At 44.3% G+C, this 23,717-nt stretch overlaps 3 protein-coding genes across 3 annotated transcripts in view; 1 reads left to right on the top strand and 2 right to left on the bottom strand.

Annotated features, from left to right (window-relative positions):
* Window positions 1-183: 183 nt before the first annotated feature.
* Window positions 184-4,492, bottom strand: LOC306776514 (KICSTOR complex protein SZT2-like; the record flags this gene model as incomplete). The annotated part of the gene is made up of 3 exons (XM_079267227.1): window positions 184-2,207; window positions 2,292-2,360; window positions 4,397-4,492. The coding sequence occupies 3 exons, from the start codon at window positions 4,490-4,492 to the stop codon at window positions 2,064-2,066; spliced, it is 309 nt and encodes a 102-aa protein (XP_079123353.1). The 3' UTR covers window positions 184-2,063.
* A 2,801-nt stretch (window positions 4,493-7,293) lies between these two features.
* LOC306776001 (putative hydroxypyruvate isomerase) lies at window positions 7,294-14,646 on the top strand (the record flags this gene model as incomplete). The annotated part of the gene is made up of 6 exons (XM_079266594.1): window positions 7,294-7,299; window positions 8,682-8,760; window positions 11,075-11,124; window positions 11,205-11,274; window positions 14,132-14,266; window positions 14,352-14,646. The coding sequence occupies 6 exons, from the start codon at window positions 7,294-7,296 to the stop codon at window positions 14,405-14,407; spliced, it is 396 nt and encodes a 131-aa protein (XP_079122720.1). The 3' UTR covers window positions 14,408-14,646.
* Window positions 14,647-15,583: 937 nt separating this feature from the next.
* Window positions 15,584-23,717, bottom strand: part of szt2 (SZT2 subunit of KICSTOR complex) — a 151,593-nt gene continuing 143,459 nt past the window's right edge. Inside the window, exons 71-74 of the mRNA XM_079267210.1 lie at window positions 23,057-23,573; window positions 19,894-20,004; window positions 17,692-17,760; window positions 15,584-17,607 (exon numbers count right to left, since the gene is read on the bottom strand). Coding sequence (XP_079123336.1) covers window positions 17,464-17,607; window positions 17,692-17,760; window positions 19,894-20,004; window positions 23,057-23,573 — 841 coding nt within the window. The 3' untranslated portion in view covers window positions 15,584-17,463. The remainder of the gene's footprint in view (window positions 17,608-17,691; window positions 17,761-19,893; window positions 20,005-23,056; window positions 23,574-23,717) is intronic.

Raw genomic sequence — 23,717 nt, 5'->3', positions numbered from 1 at the left:
AGGGAAGTGAAGAAGAGTATGGCTGTAAAGGTAATATACTCGGCATCAAAGCATCCGCTAAATGTGAAGCCGATCAGAGGATGAAGAACTCACAGACAGACTGCTCACTTTAGAGATGTGCTCACGTAGAAACCACCAAACGTTCTCATTCATCCTGCTGCTTTATTGAGCATTTCACATCCTGTATAAAGACTTCTGTATGTACATCATATACATGACAGTCAGAGACAGTGCAGTTTGTATTGGAGTCACAATGAGGGCGAACTCAGTCCACATGATGGATATCCAGTGTTTAACATTCAGACTGAAGCTTCGCTGCACATTTCTTCATTTCACGTCCACAACTGAGCTCAAACATTTGCTTTCCTTCCAGAAAGTGTAGAAATCCGAAGCTGCCGAGTACGTCATCACTGAGGAGCCTGTGTCGGCCGGCTTCGTGCCTCTTGTAAATGGGGTGTGGTTACCAGCCAGCACCCTTCCGCAACATACAACACGACCTCAAACTCATCGGCGACCGTGCTTGGGAACATTGGGCTGTGATGACGTGTGGCACGCTGTTATGCAAATCAGCAGTTCATTTGACACATTTTCGTCCTGTTTGTGCGAAGCGACTCGGGCACTTCCAGCGCAGAACATCAGGAGCATGTTCACAGAGATCTTCTGTGCAGAGCTGATGTTACAACAGAGGTTTGGGAATAAAAATAAAAAGGAGAAAGGCACTTCAGGGCACAAGATATGGGAGTGCGTCCAAGTGGAGGAAGAGGTTTGACACTTTTGAAAATGGAACATTAAAGCCATCCTACTCTGACGTCCCACTCGCATCAAACAGCCGAGAGCTAGCAAGATGCTACGAGAAGGCACACGGCCCCAGAGATGAAGACGCTGTGGAGCAGGACACTTGTGCAGAAGAGTTCATCGTTGGGTGCAAACGACTTGACTTGCGGTACGTTTTGGCATGAAGCATCAGAACTAAACTGCTGATATACATTTAGGGGTCTTCTGTGTCTTCTCTACTGGCAGAGACCTGAAGGCGTCACAATGTGTGCGAGCTCAGGACTCCAGGACCTGGTCGAAGACGTAAACCCATCTCATCTACTTTACCACTTTTAGAGCCAATCAGGGAAAAGGTTCTGCGCTCGAGGTCTTCAGACGAAACTCTTCCCTGACAACCCGAGGACCCGACCCAAGAGGGGGTCCGGGTCCACACACAGTGGACCCTCTCGGTTGCAGGTCCAAATCAAACTGCTATGAGAGTTTCACAACATGAGCTGCGTCTGTAGTCGGCCCTGAGCTGCTTGCTGGAGGTGGAGGGCGATGCTGTGTCGCCTCTACTTTCACAGGTTTGTAAAAACTCAGTATTGTCTTTGCTGTCCCAGGCGAGAGGACACTGTGCAGACTCAACACAATCGTTACACCTTTGATGTACTTGCTTGTTAACAAAGCGTGCACTGAACTCCCAGCTGCAGCGTGAGTGGATCGAGGAGTTTAAGGTTTATTTACTGAAGCAGATCAGACTGATCATCGTCAGCCGACACTGGAATATCTTCACTTATTCCATCTGGTCATGAAGAACTTAAAGGGCCAGTGTGGAGCATTTTGCGGGATCTATTAGCAGAAATGGAATATAATATTCATAACTATGTATCACCTGAAGCTAAGTAATGCAACCACATGGCTAGATGCCATCAAATCCTACACACTGTCCCTTTAACCTGCAAACACATATACTGCCACTGTCCTTCATGGCTTTCATTGCATATTGTGGACCGGTAGCATGACTTCATCGCAGGAACACAGTACACACGGGACGGGACGGGGGGGGGAAATCAGGCTTCCACACTGGGTCGGTTCTTGGTTTAGGTTTCTGATGTTGGCACTGACATTGACACAGTAGCACCCTGTCCTGTCTGGTGCTTCTCTTAATGTAGAGCTGAGTGGAGCTGCTGGGAGAACATCCTGCCACAGAGGATTCTCCCCACATGACCTCCACAGACGGCTGCTTCCTGTTTCCATACGTCACTGAAGATCATGTGGATACGAGTTGAGGTAAGTCCAGCTCTGCTCTACAGCAGACCCGTCCAGAGGTTATAGCAAGCGGTGTTGATGACCGACTCCAGGTGGTGGTACATGGACACCAGCTGGGGGGGGGGGCTGCTGCCGGCCGGCTGCTGCGATGGCAGCGGCTCCCGAAACACGACCTTTAGGCTCTGTGGGAGGAAGGAAGGTGTGCTGAGATGTTGGCCCTACTACAGTGTAATAACATTATGAATCACGACGGTGTGATGACCCACTGTTTTTCCAGCCTGGGCGTCCAGAAAGACCAGAACAAAGCAGTCGGTGAACTTCTGGTTGAGAACAGCCTGAAAGGAAGACGTGGATTAGATGGACATGCAGAAGTAACAAGGATTCATCTTCTTCATCACGTTAAACATAAAGGCAATTCCTTTTGGGTGACAATGAAAAGGTTGAATGTTGGAACACAGAGAAATGATGGAGCAAACAGCAAGCTGTGCACAGCCTCTGACAACATGAAGCTTCTCTCCTCAAAGTCCTGTTTGAAGACGTTCCTCAGCACAGAAACACTCGTCTCCTGATAACGGAAGCACCGTTAACTGGAAGCCTGTCATTACGTTTGGTTAGAACATAATATTTATATGTAAGGGTGGTCAGAATGCAAAATACACATCTGCAGAAACTATATGTCTATGGCTTTTATTGTGAAAGGTAGGAAGGTGTAGATCTGGTGTGAGTAGTTAACATAAAGATGAACTAGTATTGTTCCTTCATGACCAAGAACACAACGCGGTGCTAACACACGTATGAAAGCAGAGGCTGCTGCAGGAGCACGCCGAGGACACATCTCTGCTGCAAAGGAGGAGTGACTGGATTGGCACTAAATACTACACTACCCATAAGTCTTAGCGGCTGTTGCTATGGAGGAGAATCAGAGCTGTTGAGCACAGACGGCTTTGTCGTCGTCAGGAGTGAGCGCTGCATCATAGCGGACTCTTTGCACACAAACTATTTAGAAAAACGTTTTAAAAGTTTCGGCTGGAGGAGAGGGAAGCACAGGAGCGAGAGGGCAGGCTGTTCCTGTCAGAAGCATCCCATCTACACACACCATCATCCCACAATCATCCCATCTGACATCTACACACACCATCATCCCATAATCATCCCATCTCACATCTACACACACCATCATCCCATAATCATCCCATCTCACATCTACACACACCATCATCCCATCTCACATCTACACACACTATCATCCCATCTCACATCTACACACACCATCATCCCATAATCATCCCATCTCACATCTACACACACTATCATCCCATCTGACATCTACACACACCATCATCCCACAATCATCCCATCTCACATCTACACACACCATCATCCCATAATCATCCCATCTCACATCTACACACACTATCATCCCATAATCATCCCATCTCACATCTACACACACCATCATCCCATAATCATCCCATCTCACATCTACACACACCATCATCCCATAATCATCCCATCTCACATCTACACACACCATCATCCCATAATCATCCCATCTCACATCTACACACACCATCATCCCATAATCATCCCATCTCACATCTACACACACTATCATCCCATAATCATCCCATCTCACATCTACACACACCATCATCCCATAATCATCCCATCTCACATCTACACACACCATCATCCCATAATCATCCCATCTCACATCTACACACACCATCATCCCATAATCATCCCATCTCACATCTACACACACCATCATCCCATAATCATCCCATCTCACATCTACACACACCATCATCCCACAATCATCCCATCTCACATCTACACACACCATCATCCCATAATCATCCCATCTCACATCTACACACACTATCATCCCATAATCATCCCATCTCACATCTACACACACCATCATCCCATAATCATCCCATCCCACATCTACACACACTATCATCCCATCTCACATCTACACACACCATCATCCCATAATCATCCCATCTCACATCTACACACACCATCATCCCATCTCACATCTACACACACCATCATCCCATTTTACATCTACACACACCAACATCCCACAATCATCCCATCTCACATCTACACACACTATCATCCCATAATCATCCCATCTCACATCTACACACACCATCATCCCACAATCATCCCATCTACACACTCCATCATCCCATCTCACATCTACACAGCTCCCTCAGTACTAACGTGAGCCACTCAATAAAACCATTGTGCACAAGTTGAACATGTTAAAGAAGACAGAGAGATGCTGAGGCCGACATGGAGACGTTACAGATGTTACACTCATCAAGCTTTCATAAAAGGTGAGACGGCAGCATCTCACCAGGTACTGGATGCCGCTGTCGTCAAAGTGTCTGCAGCTCTGAGGGAAGCGGTTCAGCAGGACTTTGATCAGGCTCTGGTACCAGGCTGGACTCATGGTCAGGAAGCAGTCCTGCAGCAACACATCACATACATCACACACACATCACACACAAATCACACATCACACACACATATACATCACACATATACATCACACATATACATCACACATATACATCACCCAATCACAAATCACACATCACACACACATATACATCACACATATACATCACACATATACATCACACATATACATCACACATATACATCACCCAATCACACACCACACACACATCACACATCACACATCACACACCACACACACACACATCACACACACACAGACACATCACACACAGACACATCACATCACACACACATCACACACACACATCACACACACACATCACACACACACATCACAGATACATAACAGACACATCACACACATCACACACACATCACAGACACATCACACACACACACATCAGACACACAGACACACACATCACAGACACACACACACATCAGACACACACACACACACACACACCACAGACACATCACACACACATCACACACACATCACACACACACACATCACAGACACATCACACACACATCACACACACAGACACATCACACACACATCACACACCACACACACACATCACAGACACATCACAGACACATCACACACACACATCACACACCACACATCACACATCACACACAAATGTAACAACTAAGGTAATAACGAAGGTAATAACTAATGTAACAACGAAGGTAACAAGTAATGTAACAACGAAGGTAATACGTAATGTAACAACGAAGGTAATAACTAATGTAATAACGAATGTAATAACTAATGTAATAACGAATGTAATAACAAATGTAACAACGAAGGTAATAACAAAGGTAATAACTAATGTAATAACGAAGGTAACAACTAATGTAATAACGAAGGTAATAACAAATGTAACAACGAAGGTTATAACTAAGGTAACAACTAAGGTAATAACAAAGGTAATAACGAAGGTAATGACGAAGGTAATAACGAAGGTAACAACTAAGGTAACAACGAATGTAACAACGAAGGTAACAACTAATGTAACAAGTAATGTAACAACGAAGGTAACAACTAATGTAACAAGTAATGTAACAACGAAGGTAATAACGAAGGTAACAAGTAATGTAACAACGAAGGTAATAACGAATGTAATAACGAAGGTAATAACAAATGTAACAACTAAGGTAATAACGAAGGTAATAACTAATGTAACAACGAAGGTAACAATGAAGGTAACAAGTAATGTAACAACGAAGGTAATAAGTAATGTAACAACGAAGGTAATAACTAATGTAATAACGAATGTAATAACTAATGTAATAACGAAGGTAATAACTAATGTAACAACGAAGGTTATAACTAAGGTAATAACGAAGGTAACAACAAAGGTAATAACGAAGGTAATGACGAAGGTAACAACTAAGGTAATAACTAATGTAATAACGAAGGTAATAACTAATGTAACAACGAAGGTAATCACTAATGTAACAACTAATGTAACAACGAAGGTAATAACGAAGGTAACAACTAAGGTAATAACTAATGTAACAACTAAGGGAACAACTAATGTAACAACTAAGGTAACAACTAATGTAACAACTAAGGTAATAACGAATGTAACAACGAAGGTAACTAAGTACAACTAAGGTAATAACTAAGGTAACAACTAAGGTAATAACTAATGTAACAACGAAGGTAATACAAATTTAATAACTAAGGTAATAACGAAGGTAACAACTAAGGTAATAACTAATTTAACAACTAAGGTAACAACTAAGGTAACGACTAATGTAACAACTAAGGTAACAACTAATGTAATAACGAAGGTAATAACGAATGTAATAACGAAGGTAACAACTAAGGTAATAACGAAGGTAATAACTGATGTAACAATGAAGGTAATAACTAATGTAATAACGAAGGTAACAACGACGGTAACAACTAATGTAACAAGTAATGTAACAAGTAATGTAACAACGAAGGTAATAACTAATGTAACAACGAAGGTAACAATGAAGGTAACAAGTAATGTAACAACGAAGGTAATAAGTAATGTAACAACGAAGGTAATAACTAATGTAATAACGAATGTAATAACTAATGTAATAACGAAGGTAATAACTAATGTAACAACGAAGGTTATAACTAAGGTAATAACGAAGGTAACAACAAAGGTAATAACGAAGGTAATGACGAAGGTAACAACTAAGGTAATAACTAATGTAATAACGAAGGTAATAACTAATGTAACAACGAAGGTAATCACTAATGTAACAACTAATGTAACAACGAAGGTAATAACGAAGGTAACAACTAAGGTAATAACTAATGTAACAACTAAGGGAACAACTAATGTAACAACTAAGGTAACAACTAATGTAACAACTAAGGTAATAACGAATGTAACAACGAAGGTAACTAAGTACAACTAAGGTAATAACTAAGGTAACAACTAAGGTAATAACTAATGTAACAACGAAGGTAATACAAATTTAATAACTAAGGTAATAACGAAGGTAACAACTAAGGTAATAACTAATTTAACAACTAAGGTAACAACTAAGGTAACGACTAATGTAACAACTAAGGTAACAACTAATGTAATAACGAAGGTAATAACGAATGTAATAACGAAGGTAACAACTAAGGTAATAACGAAGGTAATAACTGATGTAACAATGAAGGTAATAACTAATGTAATAACGAAGGTAACAACGACGGTAACAAGTAATGTAACAAGTAATGTAACAACGAAGGTAATAACTAATGTAACAACGAAGGTAACAATGAAGGTAACAAGTAATGTAACAACGAAGGTAATAAGTAATGTAACAACGAAGGTAATAACTAATGTAATAACGAATGTAATAACTAATGTAATAACGAAGGTAATAACTAATGTAACAACGAAGGTTATAACTAAGGTAATAACGAAGGTAACAACAAAGGTAATAACGAAGGTAATGACGAAGGTAACAACTAAGGTAATAACTAATGTAATAACGAAGGTAATAACTAATGTAACAACGAAGGTAATCACTAATGTAACAACTAATGTAACAACGAAGGTAATAACGAAGGTAACAACTAAGGTAATAACTAATGTAACAACTAAGGGAACAACTAATGTAACAACTAAGGTAACAACTAATGTAACAACTAAGGTAATAACGAATGTAACAACGAAGGTAACTAAGTACAACTAAGGTAATAACTAAGGTAACAACTAAGGTAATAACTAATGTAACAACGAAGGTAATACAAATTTAATAACTAAGGTAATAACGAAGGTAACAACTAAGGTAATAACTAATTTAACAACTAAGGTAACAACTAAGGTAACGACTAATGTAACAACTAAGGTAACAACTAATGTAATAACGAAGGTAATAACGAATGTAATAACGAAGGTAACAACTAAGGTAATAACGAAGGTAATAACTGATGTAACAATGAAGGTAATAACTAATGTAATAACGAAGGTAACAACGACGGTAACAACTAATGTAACAAGTAATGTAACAAGTAATGTAACAACGAAGGTAATAACTAATGTAATAACGAAGGTAACAACGAAGGTAACAACTAATGTAATAACGAAGGTAATAACTAATGTAATAACGAAGGTAATAACTAATGTAACAACGAAGGTAATAACTAATGTAATAACGAAGGTAATAACTAATGTAATAACGAAGGTAACAATGAAGGTAACAACTAATGTAACAACGAAGGTAATAACGAAGGTAATAACTAAGGTAATAACGAAGGTAACAATGAAGGTAATAACTAATGTAATAACTAAGGTAATAACGAAGGTAATAACGAATGTAATAACTAAGGTAACAACGAAGGTAACAACTAATGTAATAACTAAGGTAATATTTGTCTTTACCTCCATTCACTGGGCCTGCCCTGAATCAGTCTTAAAGCTCGAGTGTAGAGAAGAAACGACTGAGGAGACACAATGACGAGCAGCACAGGCGCCTGCATCACACTAGTGTTTCCTTTTCTGTTCTGATTTCTCTCTTGAATATTGTTCCAGGACATGAATATTGTGGTATTCATATAGCTGCTGCACTGGAGCCATAAGTGTCATATTCAATCAGTCAACATCACACCGCCCTCATTGAATGGTTCCTAATGTAGATGACAATGCTCCTGCTCCTCACAGGAAGGAATCACTGGTTTGATTGAGCCAATCAACACGAGGATAACAGACCCCAGGTACTTCCTGGACTCTCCTCATCAGGGTAAGACGCTGAGACAGCACCGCCTCTAAGAGTCAAAATCACGCCGATGAGGCAAATGATGAAATCTGACTGTAGGAAACACACAGGGTGTTTCATGTATTCATCAGTTATTAATTTCAGAATGCTAAGTGTTGATTTGAGAACCAGGAGCTGTCCACAGGAGAATGATTATCAGTTACGCTCTTCTATTGGGTATTGGTGAATCATTATTTGATTGGGCTTTTCAAATCAGCTATTGTCCAATATCTCAATGTCTATGATGCATTCCAGACTTAGTGAGGATCGGCGGAGGCCTACCGGCTTATATTTCTGACGCCAAACATAAACATGCACACAGTGGACACTCTACTGTGAGGCAGCATTTATTCCATCACGGGTCGTGTCATATCTAGTCACAACTTTCAACAGCTCTTGAACTTTGGTCCTCATATGAATGCAAGTGTGTGAATGAGGAAATAAATGAGGATGTCCTTCACGTCATATTTTTGATATGACATGTGAATTTTGGCCCTAAACCATTCAGTGCTTTGTAAACCAACAGCAGCATTTTAAAGTCAATTATTTGTTGTTGGACAGGAAGCCAGTGCAAAGACCTCAGAACTGGAGTGATGTGATCCACCCTCCTGGTCTTAGTGAGGACTCGAGCTGCAGCGTTCTGAATCAGCTGCAGCTTTCTGACGGATTTTTTTACAGAGACCTGTAAACACACCGTTACAGTAGTAGTCTGCTGAAGATAAATGCATGGACAAGTTTTTCCAAATCCTGTTGAGACATAAGTCCTCCAATCCTTGATATATTCTTCAGGTGATAGTAGGCTGATTTTGTAATTGTCTTGATATGGCTGTTCAGGTTGAGGTCTGAATCCATAACTACACCTAGATTTCTGGCTTGGTTTGTGGGTTTTAACATCAGTGACTGAAGCTGAGCGGTGATTTTCAATTGTTCGTCCTTGGTACCAAAAACAATTACTTCTGTTTTATCTTTGTTTAATTGAAGAACATTCTGGCACATCCAGTTGTTGATTTGTTCAATGCAGTTACCCAGCCCTTGTATGGGATTATAGTCCCCTGGTGACATAGTTATGTAGATTTGTGTGTCGTCTGCATAATTATGATAACACACTTTGTTGTTTTCCATAATCTGAGCTAGTGGAAGCATGTAGATTTTGAACAGAAGAGGCCCCAGTATTGAACCTTGGGGAACACCACATGTCATTTTAGTCAGCTCTGATGTGTAATCAGCTACAGACACAAAGTATTCTCGGCCCTTCAAGTAGGATTCAAACCAGTTAAGTGCTGTGCCAGAGAGTCCCACCCAGATTTCTGGTCTTTCTAAGAGTATGGCATGGTCGACTGTGTCGAATGCAGCACTGAGATCCAGTAACACTAAGACTGAACTTCTGCCATTGTCTATGTTTAAGTGGATGTCGTTGAAAACCTTAACAAGAGCAGTTTCAGTGCTGTGGTGCTGTCGAAAGCCTGACTGGAAAACATCAAAGCAGTTATTTACGGCCAAGAAGTTGGTCAGCTGTTGGAAAACCGCTTTTTCAATTATTTTACTCAAAAATGGGAGGTTTGATATTGGCCTATCATTTTTCATTGTTGCGGAGTCTAAACTAGCCTTCTTTAGGAGCGGTTTAATAACTGCAGTTTTTAGGGCTTGTGGGAAGACACCTGAGAGAAGGGATGTGTTTACAATTTGTAAAAGATCAGTGGTCATGCAGTTTGAAATATATTTGAAAAAGTGTGTTGGTAGAATATCCAAGCAGCAGGAGGATGACTTCAGATGTTGTATAATGTCTTCTAGGCTTCTACGGTCGATTGAATGAAATTGTGTCATGATATTTGAATGGATGTTATTCAGAGATCGGGACAACACATATCCTGTGGTTGGTGTGGAGGCACTGACTGCTTGTCTAATTTTCTGAATTTTGTCAGTAAAAAAGGAGGCAAATTGATTGCATGCCCAGGTGGATTGGAGTTCAGCAGCTACCGACACTGGAGGGTTTGTTAGCCTGTCGACGGTAGCAAATAAGGCGCGTGTATTGTTCTTGTTTTTGGTTATGATGTCAGAGAAGAATGACTGCCTTGCATTTCTAAGTTCCAAATTATATTTGCGAAGTCTCTCTTTATAGATGTCACAGAGAACCTGGAGATTAGTTTTTCGCCACCTGCGTCACATGCAAGTGCACAGCACATTCTGTCATTTAATGTCAAATTAAACACAGCGAGCTCTGCAGAAGCGATGCTGCAGATTTCATGTCTGCTACCTGCATGAGTCACATCTCAACTGGTCCTCATGTTTGTGTCTGCAGCAGCTGCAATACTGGAGAAGGTTGGAAAGCCAAACATCAAGCTGCAGATGGTGGGTGCTCCTGGAAAACAAAGGAATGAGAAAAAGAGATGATAGAACTCTGGACTTAACAGATGTGCAAACTCTTTCAGGACATCTTTCACTGGCAGATAATGGACGGAAACCTGACGCAGAACATACACAAGTATTTACCCATCATCGGTGAGTCAGATGAGAGATCAGATATTGTGAACGAATACTTCAGCCTTGGTGACCAAGTGACCTCGTTTCTTCCAGGCATCTTATGTATTTCATCCCCCAACTCATGTGGTACCCTCGTGGCCTTCAGATATCTTGGATTGATATTTACTAGTGGTGTCACGGATCGATCCGTGATCCGTTAGGATCAGCCCTCACGGTTCGGATCACTCGTGAACCGCGGATCAATAGTCTTATTTTTAATTTTATTTTTACAGTGTAATCATCATAGTGTGTAAAGCTCTACTGCTGCTGTTCCTTTTCAAGTAGCAAGTCCCCGAATATCAATGCAGAGTGTCAGTGAACAGATATGAAGCAGGAGTGTGTTCAGTGAACGGAGCAGCTTAGAAGCATTTAACGGTGACGTCATGGCGAGCGGAGGAACGTCAGAAGCCGCGGCGTCATTTAAGTCGCAAGTTTGGGAACATTTTGTCTTCCCTGTAACGTATAATGACGGATGAGGGTGGTGGACAAAGCGTTACGGTATGTCGGCGTTATTTAAAGAGAGACACACGACAACGGCAAAACATCGGCATGTCCACACATATGAAGAGACACCATCCCGTCTGTCAGCGACGGGGACACTCCGGTGTAGAAAACAAAGGATTTCTAAATCTGGTTAAAATGCTTGAGCCACGCTACGAAATCCACTCACGCACCCACTTCAGTGTGAAGCTGTTCCAGACCTCTATGAGAAGGAAAAGACTGTAGAGACCGCTTTCACCACGGCGGAGTGATTCTTAGTCCGGCGCTGTAGACACGCCCCCTCTGTGAGAGTCACACACACACACACACCTGGGGCAGGTGCTGTAGACACGCCCCCTCTGTGAGCGTCACACAGACACACACCTGGGGCAGGTGCTGTAGACACGCCCCCTCTGTGAGCGTCACACAGACACACACCTGGGGCAGGTGCTGTAGACACGCCCCCTCTGTGAGCGTCACACACACACCTGGTTCAGGTGCTGTAGACACGCCCCCTCTGTGAGAGTCACACAGACACACACCTGGGGCAGGTGCTGTAGACACGCCCCCTCTGTGAGCGTCACACAGACACACCTGGTTCAGGTGCTGTAGACACGCCTCCTCTGTGAGCGTCACACAGACACACACCTGGGGCAGGTGCTGTAGACACGCCCCCTCTGTGAGAGTCACACAGACACACACCTGGGGCAGGTGCTGTAGACACGCCCCCTCTGTGAGCGTCACACAGATACACACCGGGGGCAGGTGCTGTAGACACGCCCCCTCTGTGAGAGTCACACAGACACACACACCTGGTTCAGGTGCTGTAGACACTCCCCCTCTGTGAGAGTCACACAGACACACACCTGGGGCAGGTGATGTAGACACGCCCCCTCTGTGAGAGTCACACACACCTGGTTCAGGTGCTGTAGACACGCCCCCTCTGTGAGAGTCACACAGACACACACACCTGGTTCAGGTGCTGTAGACACGCCCCCTCTGTGAGAGTCACACACCTGGGGCAGGTGCTGTAGACACGCCCCCTCTGTGAGAGTCACACAGACACACCTGGTTCAGGTGCTGACAGAAGCATCAGAGTGAAGCTAGACAGGCCCAATAATATTCCAGTCACCACAGAAAGGTCGACCCTCTCCCCAGACAATGGAGATATTCTCATCTTTTTGAAAATAATGTCACAGTAATGGTAAACATTATTGTGTATTTGAATGACCTGACAGGAAGTAAACACAGACCCAAGTTGTTGCTGAGCAGTTCAGTTCAGTGTAAACAGTGGAAGGTAGCTCACTGGCTGTTTCTTTCTTTCAGTATTGATGAAAGGACGAGGATATCAACATACCTCATGTTGCACTTAAACTTAACAGAATTCTTGAATGTATTATTTTTATTTATTTATTTCATTTTGTTTCAAATTGGACATCTTCAATATTTTTGTTTTCATGTAAGACTATCGCCCAAAGTTCTTTGATTTAAGTGTTCTTGAAGTTCTTTAATTAACAAATGGAAAGCAAAGTTATATTTGGCTCCTCCCCTTTTCTTTGTTGAACCGAACCGTGAGTTTGTGATCCGTGACACCCCTAATATTTACCCTTCATTACAGTCAGTGATCTCTCATGAGTTTATTGATATTATAACCATATTGAACGAGGCTGCAACAGATGGTCTGTTTGGGCGACACCTTTTATACTACACACGTGTTGCTAATGTTAAAGTATGAGCGCAGCTTTGAAGCTGTTCCACACAGAGACCATCGACGTGGGTTTGCTTTAGGTTCGTATTCAAATGTCTTCTGGTTAGCGCTGGAGTCCAGCAACAATGACCAAATCATCCAAATCATCCGCCCAAATCAAATAGTTCTGATTCAGACATGCACCCGCATGAATATTTCACTCGTCCACGTAGCTGTCTTTCATTTGAATCATCCACCTTTGTCTTCCATCGTTGCTATTCTGGAACAACTCATCCGCTATTAGTCAGAACGTACATTTTTCAGCTACGTCTGCACTGCACGCTCCTCGAGTACCCGTCGTGCACCGCTGGCTGCCAGCTCGTGTGGAGAGGGTGACCCAGTGCCAGATGGTTGAGTTTGGTCGGGCAGCGAGTCTCAGGAGAGTTTTCATACATTTCCCAGTTTTTGTTGTTGCGGTGACTCAGATAATTCAATCAATAAGATGTAGAGACTTTGGACCAGAGACGTGGGGGACTCATGCTGTTTAATCAGTGAAGCTTTGATGTCCTCCAGTAAATATGTGGAAGAAACACACGCAGCTGTAATGATGCGACCAGAGAGCCGGCTCAGCAGAGCTTCTGGAGATAATAAAGATGGACTCTTCCTCAGGTCATGTTCAAATGGCTCAGGTTCCCGGCAGGAATGAGCCCAACAGTGCTGGAGAGCTCGACTACAGCTACCTGTTCACCACACTGGAGAACCTCCACTACCAGGGATACGTCGGCTGTGAATACAGGCCACGAGGTGAGTGCCCCATTTATTCATATATTATGGCATCCAATTAGAATATACATATACACGTGTTTCTAATGATCTCTGTCCTCTTCAGGCTCCACACAGGAGGGTCTGGGTTGGATGGAAGATTATATTAAAAGCAGCAGGTGATGAGCGGTGACCCGTCACAACGCGGTGCACGACTCAGCTGCTTAATGGCAGACGTCCTCTACCAGTTCACTTCACCTGCCGGGGATAACGCTCCTCTTGCTCCTCTGAACAGTTTCTAGTGGCCACAGTGTATTGAAAGGATTTACTGTACTTTGATGTAGTATGTTGTATACTTCACTGTTTAAATGGCCGGTGGTCCTCTTGCTCTTTGTTATTAAGACACTTTTCTTTCTCAACTAACATGGGATCAGTTTTATTAAACTATTTGATGATGTGTCAACAAGCATTTCACTGTCAGAAATAAATAGTGATATCTATCTTAAAGATGTTGAGTTCATGTTGGTTGAACAAGACGAGAGGGAAACTTCAGCAGGAATGCTCATGAGCTCGTTTGTGGCGATGGAACCAGGAGGCGCCTCGTGAAACATCTCACTGTTGGTCTTTCACAAAGTGAAGAGAGCTCATTGATACAGGTGTGACGGGGCGTCATCACAGGACACACATCCTAACGGCTGTTCTGATCTTTACTGGCGTTTCAAAGATAGGAAGAAACCTCCTATTGCTCAAGCAGGTCCTCACCTCACGGCTCCATCTCAGCCCAACTACATGCGTTTCACGGATTATTCAGTCAACACTCGTCCGTGCTTAGATTGTAACGCCTTTCAATCATATTTCAGTGTTCATGTTCCAACATCTTCATTGGCATACAGACCTAACAGAGGCTTGAGTTCAGGACGGGGCCTCTGCCGTCGTAACCGAGGGTGATGGTTCTGTGACAGCTAGTCCTGCTCTTAATAGGACTTTTGTTTTTCTGAATACAGTTGGGCAAACAGGTTCCCGTAATTCTACCTAAATATCACCGTAAACTGAGATGAGATCGTTTCTGTAATGAGGGTTGATTACCGATATGCCTGCTGCTGTGAGGGTTTATTGTGGAGCTGTAGTTCCCTCTATTTAGACACAAAGGTGTTCGGAGCATGTGCTGCTCCCTACAGGGAAGTGAAGAAGAGTATGGCTGTAAAGGTAATATACTCGGCATCAAAGCATCCGCTAAATGTGAAGCCGATCAGAGGATGAAGAACTCACAGACAGACTGCTCACTTTAGAGATGTGCTCACGTAGAAACCACCAAACGTTCTCATTCATCCTGCTGCTTTATTGAGCATTTCACATCCTGTATAAAGACTTCTGTATGTACATCATATACATGACAGTCAGAGACAGTGCAGTTTGTATTGGAGTCACAATGAGGGCGAACTCAGTCCACATGATGGATATCCAGTGTTTAACATTCAGACTGAAGCTTCGCTGCACATTTCTTCATTTCACGTCCACAACTGAGCTCAAACATTTGCTTTCCTTCCAGAAAGTGTAGAAATCCGAAGCTGCCGAGTACGTCATCACTGAGGAGCCTGTGTCGGCCGGCTTCGTGCCTCTTGTAAATGGGGTGTGGTTACCAGCCAGCACCCTTCCGCAACATACAACACGACCTCAAACTCATCGGCGACCGTGCTTGGGAACATTGGGCTGTGATGACGTGTGGCACGCTGTTATGCAAATCAGCAGTTCATTTGACACATTTTCGTCCTGTTTGTGCGAAGCGACTCGGGCACTTCCAGCGCAGAACATCAGGAGCATGTTCACAGAGATCTTCTGTGCAGAGCTGATGTTACAACAGAGGTTTGGGAATAAAAATAAAAAGGAGAAAGGCACTTCAGGGCACAAGATATGGGAGTGCGTCCAAGTGGAGGAAGAGGTTTGACACTTTTGAAAATGGAACATTAAAGCCATCCTACTCTGACGTCCCACTCGCATCAAACAGCCGAGAGCTAGCAAGATGCTACGAGAAGGCACACGGCCCCAGAGATGAAGACGCTGTGGAGCAGGACACTTGTGCAGAAGAGTTCATCGTTGGGTGCAAACGACTTGACTTGCGGTACGTTTTGGCATGAAGCATCAGAACTAAACTGCTGATATACATTTAGGGGTCTTCTGTGTCTTCTCTACTGGCAGAGACCTGAAGGCGTCACAATGTGTGCGAGCTCAGGACTCCAGGACCTGGTCGAAGACGTAAACCCATCTCATCTACTTTACCACTTTTAGAGCCAATCAGGGAAAAGGTTCTGCGCTCGAGGTCTTCAGACGAAACTCTTCCCTGACAACCCGAGGACCCGACCCAAGAGGGGGTCCGGGTCCACACACAGTGGACCCTCTCGGTTGCAGGTCCAAATCAAACTGCTATGAGAGTTTCACAACATGAGCTGCGTCTGTAGTCGGCCCTGAGCTGCTTGCTGGAGGTGGAGGGCGATGCTGTGTCGCCTCTACTTTCACAGGTTTGTAAAAACTCAGTATTGTCTTTGCTGTCCCAGGCGAGAGGACACTGTGCAGACTCAACACAATCGTTACACCTTTGATGTACTTGCTTGTTAACAAAGCGTGCACTGAACTCCCAGCTGCAGCGTGAGTGGATCGAGGAGTTTAAGGTTTATTTACTGAAGCAGATCAGACTGATCATCGTCAGCCGACACTGGAATATCTTCACTTATTCCATCTGGTCATGAAGAACTTAAAGGGCCAGTGTGGAGCATTTTGCGGGATCTATTAGCAGAAATGGAATATAATATTCATAACTATGTATCACCTGAAGCTAAGTAATGCAACCACATGGCTAGATGCCATCAAATCCTACACACTGTCCCTTTAACCTGCAAACACATATACTGCCACTGTCCTTCATGGCTTTCATTGCATATTGTGGACCGGTAGCATGACTTCATCGCAGGAACACAGTACACACGGGACGGGACGGGGGGGGGAAATCAGGCTTCCACACTGGGTCGGTTCTTGGTTTAGGTTTCTGATGTTGGCACTGACATTGACACAGTAGCACCCTGTCCTGTCTGGTGCTTCTCTTAATGTAGAGCTGAGTGGAGCTGCTGGGAGAACATCCTGCCACAGAGGATTCTCCCCACATGACCTCCACAGACGGCTGCTTCCTGTTTCCATACGTCACTGAAGATCATGTGGATACGAGTTGAGGTAAGTCCAGCTCTGCTCTACAGCAGACCCGTCCAGAGGTTATAGCAAGCGGTGTTGATGACCGACTCCAGGTGGTGGTACATGGACACCAGCTGGGGGGGGGGGCTGCTGCCGGCCGGCTGCTGCGATGGCAGCGGCTCCCGAAACACGACCTTTAGGCTCTGTGGGAGGAAGGAAGGTGTGCTGAGATGTTGGCCCTACTACAGTGTAATAACATTATGAATCACGACGGTGTGATGACCCACTGTTTTTCCAGCCTGGGCGTCCAGAAAGACCAGAACAAAGCAGTCGGTGAACTTCTGGTTGAGAACAGCCTGAAAGGAAGACGTGGATTAGATGGACATGCAGAAGTAACAAGGATTCATCTTCTTCATCACGTTAAACATAAAGGCAATTCCTTTTGGGTGACAATGAAAAGGTTGAATGTTGGAACACAGAGAAATGATGGAGCAAACAGCAAGCTGTGCACAGCCTCTGACAACATGAAGCTTCTCTCCTCAAAGTCCTGTTTGAAGACGTTCCTCAGCACAGAAACACTCGTCTCCTGATAACGGAAGCACCGTTAACTGGAAGCCTGTCATTACGTTTGGTTAGAACATAATATTTATATGTAAGGGTGGTCAGAATGCAAAATACACATCTGCAGAAACTATATGTCTATGGCTTTTATTGTGAAAGGTAGGAAGGTGTAGATCTGGTGTGAGTAGTTAACATAAAGATGAACTAGTATTGTTCCTTCATGACCAAGAACACAACGCGGTGCTAACACACGTATGAAAGCAGAGGCTGCTGCAGGAGCACGCCGAGGACACATCTCTGCTGCAAAGGAGGAGTGACTGGATTGGCACTAAATACTACACTACCCATAAGTCTTAGCGGCTGTTGCTATGGAGGAGAATCAGAGCTGTTGAGCACAGACGGCTTTGTCGTCGTCAGGAGTGAGCGCTGCATCATAGCGGACTCTTTGCACACAAACTATTTAGAAAAACGTTTTAAAAGTTTCGGCTGGAGGAGAGGGAAGCACAGGAGCGAGAGGGCAGGCTGTTCCTGTCAGAAGCATCCCATCTACACACACCATCATCCCACAATCATCCCATCTGACATCTACACACACCATCATCCCATAATCATCCCATCTCACATCTACACACACCATCATCCCATAATCATCCCATCTCACATCTACACACACCATCATCCCATCTCACATCTACACACACTATCATCCCATCTCACATCTACACACACCATCATCCCATCTCACATCTACACACACTATCATCCCATCTCACATCTACACACACCATCATCCCATAATCATCCCATCTCACATCTACACACACCATCATCCCATCTCACATCTACACACACTATCATCCCATCTCACATCTACACACACCATCATCCCACAATCATCCCATCTGACATCTACACACACCATCATCCCATAATCATCCCATCTCACATCTACACACACCATCATCCCATAATCATCCCATCTCACATCTACACACACCATCATCCCATCTCACATCTACACACACTATCATCCCATCTCACATCTACACACACTATCATCCCATCTGACATCTACACACACCATCATCCCACAATCATCCCATCTCACATCTACACACACCATCATCCCATAATCATCCCATCTCACATCTACACACACTATCATCCCATAATCATCCCATCTCACATCTACACACACCATCATCCCATAATCATCCCATCTCACATCTACACACACCATCATCCCATAATCATCCCATCTCACATCTACACACACCATCATCCCATAATCATCCCATCTCACATCTACACACACCATCATCCCATAATCATCCCATCTCACATCTACACACACCATCATCCCATAATCATCCCATCTCACATCTACACACACCATCATCCCACAATCATCCCATCTCACATCTACACACACTATCATCCCATAATCATCCCATCTCACATCTACACACACCATCATCCCATAATCATCCCATCCCACATCTACACACACTATCATCCCATCTCACATCTACACACACCATCATCCCATAATCATCCCATCTCACATCTACACACACCATCATCCCATCTCACATCTACACACACCATCATCCCATTTTACATCTACACACACCAACATCCCACAATCATCCCATCTCACATCTACACACACTATCATCCCATAATCATCCCATCTCACATCTACACACACCATCATCCCACAATCATCCCATCTCACATCTACACACTCCATCATCCCATCTCACATCTACACAGCTCCCTCAGTACTAACGTGAGCCACTCAATAAAACCATTGTGCACAAGTTGAACATGTTAAAGAAGACAGAGAGATGCTGAGGCCGACATGGAGACGTTACAGATGTTACACTCATCAAGCTTTCATAAAAGGTGAGACGGCAGCATCTCACCAGGTACTGGATGCCGCTGTCGTCAAAGTGTCTGCAGCTCTGAGGGAAGCGGTTCAGCAGGACTTTGATCAGGCTCTGGTACCAGGCTGGACTCATGGTCAGGAAGCAGTCCTGCAGCAACACATCACATACATCACACACACATCACACACAAATCACACATCACACACACATATACATCACACATATACATCACACATATACATCACACATATACATCACCCAATCACAAATCACACATCACACACACATATACATCACACATATACATCACACATATACATCACACATATACATCACACATATACATCACCCAATCACACACCACACACACATCACACATCACACATCACACACCACACACATCACACACACACAGACACATCACACACAGACACATCACATCACACACACATCACACACACACATCACACACACACATCACACACACACATCACAGATACATAACAGACACATCACACACATCACACACACATCACAGACACATCACACACACACACATCAGACACACACACACACACACACACCACAGACACACACATCACAGACACACACACATCAGACACACACACACACACACACACCACAGACACATCACACACACATCACACACACATCACACACACACACATCACAGACACATCACACACACATCACACACACAGACACATCACACACACATCACACACCACACACACACATCACAGACACATCACAGACACATCACACACACACATCACACACCACACATCACACATCACACACACATCACACACCACACATCACACATCACACACACATCACAGACACATCACACACAGACACATCACACACACACATCACACACACACCACACATCACACACACACATCACACACACATCACACACACACATCACACACACATCACACACACACACACATCAGACACATCACACACATCACACACACATCACATCACACACACATCACACACACATCACAGACACATCACACACACATCACACACACATCACATCACAGACACAACATCACACACACATCACACACACATCACAGACACATCACAAACACATCACACACACATCACACACACATCACACACACATCACACACACATCACAGACACATCACACACATCACAGACACATCACACACACATCACAGACGCACACACATCACAGACACACACACATCACAGACACACACACACATCACAGACACACACACATCACAGACACATCACAGACACACACATCACACACACACACATCAGACACATCACACACACATCACAGACACATCACAGACACATCACACACACACATCACAGACACATCACACACACATCACACATCACACACACATCACAGACACATCACACACACATCACAGACACACACACATCACAGACACACACACACATCACACACACATCACACACACAGAAACATCACACACACATCACACACACACATCACAGACACATCACACACACATCACAGACACACACATCACAGACACATCACACACACATCACACACACACATCACAGACACATATCACAGACACATCACACACACATCACAGACACACACACATCACAGACACACACACACACACACACACACACATCACACACACAGAAACATCACACAGAAACATCACACACACATCACACACACACATCACAGACACATCACAGACACATCACACACACACACATCACAGATACATCACACACACAGACACATCACACACACACATCACAGACACATCACACACACATCACACACACACACACACACCTGAGCTCCGTGTTCATGACACAGTCTGAGGCAGCATCATTATATACTGCATTGATAAAAGACACCATGTTTTTAACAGCTCATATGAGCCTCTTCTAAATGATACACACGCACACATGCAGCTCCCTCGTGTCTACAGTGGAACCACGAGCCAACTAGCTCCTTCTGCTCTTTGTCGAGTGACATTTGGTTTGTTGTGCTTTTTTAAATATCAATGACTTAAAGTCCATCTGTGGTAAACACAGTTCTAATTGGTACTTTGTGTTAATTTGTGGAGAAACTCAGTTTTCAACACGTTGATGAAATCAACTCATGGATTGGTGGACAGAAGAGGATGGAGCGTCCATCATGAAGTGTCTGTGTGTCCCAGGATGTCTCAGGAACGCCTCGAAGGAACTTCTTCATATGTGTCAGAGAGACGTCCGTCGGACTCAAAGAGGAAACGATCAGAATGGAATGTGCTCAAAGGTCACTGTGACTACAAAAACACCTTTTGGCCATTACTCAAGAATTCATGAGACCATTTCCTCACATGTCTAAAAGCGTAAAATGAGGATGTGATGCCAGTTTGGACAGACGTGGATATCAGGTGCGTGAGGTGGTAATTGTAGTCTGTACATAACCACCACATGTTCATGTCTTTGCTGTCTGGGGTCGTTCACCCAAAGGACTCTAAAGCATCTTTAAGTTCTGTTTGTACTCTCGCTCGGAGCCGTAGCGTGAGAGGGTTAGCGTAACACTCGCGCTCCGAGCGTGAACGTCTATACTCTGCGCTGCATTATTCTCCAGAGCTCCAGAGGACGTACAGACACAACGAACTGTGAAGAATCTAAAAGATGCAGGTAGACTGTAGATGTAACCGGCTCAACGCCATAAACCAACCTCCACTGTGACAAGGAGGGATCGTAGTCATGGACCACTTTATTCCCTCTATACAAGAACTGTAGAGAAGCAAAGGGTTCATATCCTGTAAACTATTGATTAGGCTGCAAAATATCTCCTGACATGTCGACTTTTAAGACCTCCTGTTCTGAAGCATCTACACTGGACTCGTCTTCTCTGCAACACACGTGTAACGAGTGTTTGTATCAGTGAACTATTGGTGACAGTCACGTGATGGCGTGCGCCAAACAGCCAAGTTACTAAAACACAAAGGTGCACGACCGAGCGCCATCACTATGCTCCCAGATCTCAGCAGTGAGGACAACGTGTTCATAACCAATAGCACCGACGGCCAAACTCGGAGGAGGATCCAGGTGGTAAGAAACCAAAATGACCCTTAAATGACTCTCTTACAATCTAGCAGGCCTCGGCCCGGTTGAGCTCGAGTCTCACCAGCTGTGGGTCGATCTCCCCCACCGAGCGGCTCTGCACCGCCTCCAGCAGCTCCTCCAGCTCGCTGAACGACAGCTTGGTCAGCTTCAGTTTGTCCAGGGCCAGGTGCTCCCCGTGGAACAGCCTCCTCCACAGGTTGTCCCTGCGGCAGTGACCCATGGCCTGCTCCACGCTGGCCTGGATCTGTCTGCGGGCCGCCACCACCTCGTTGTTGAGCAGGGGGAACAGAGGGGAGGAGTAGAGCAGCCCTCGAGTCTCTCGTCCGCCACCCGCCAGAGGGTAAAACTCATTGCCGTCGCTCGGAGCCAAGGAAGCCGCGGCTTCGGACGACGTTTCCTCCCAGAGGTCCTGCTCGGCACCGCGCGACCCGCAGGCCTCTGCCCGATCGGGGGGCAGCCGGCCACTCGGCTCACCGGGATCACGGTGGATCTGAGGAAGCTTCTTGAAACGGCGCATGTCAGCAGTGAGGCGGGGGAAGAGCTCCCTCTGACTGGTCATGATCACATAGAACCGCAACCTACGCAGAAAGGAACAGCAGCATTTATCGCACATTCACTTCAATATGCTCCTTGAGATCAGATCTGGAGCGAGATTACCACGGATATGTCTGAACAAAGTAATTCATGTGTATGGTATTAGATATTAGTGGCAGTTACCTATG

This window comes from Melanostigma gelatinosum (assembly GCF_949748355.1).
Source record: "Melanostigma gelatinosum genome assembly, chromosome: 4".
Classification (NCBI taxonomy): Eukaryota; Metazoa; Chordata; class Actinopteri; order Perciformes; family Zoarcidae; genus Melanostigma; species Melanostigma gelatinosum.
The sequence above is the reverse complement of the archived record's forward strand: the minus strand, read 5'-3'. Positions and strand labels throughout refer to the sequence as shown.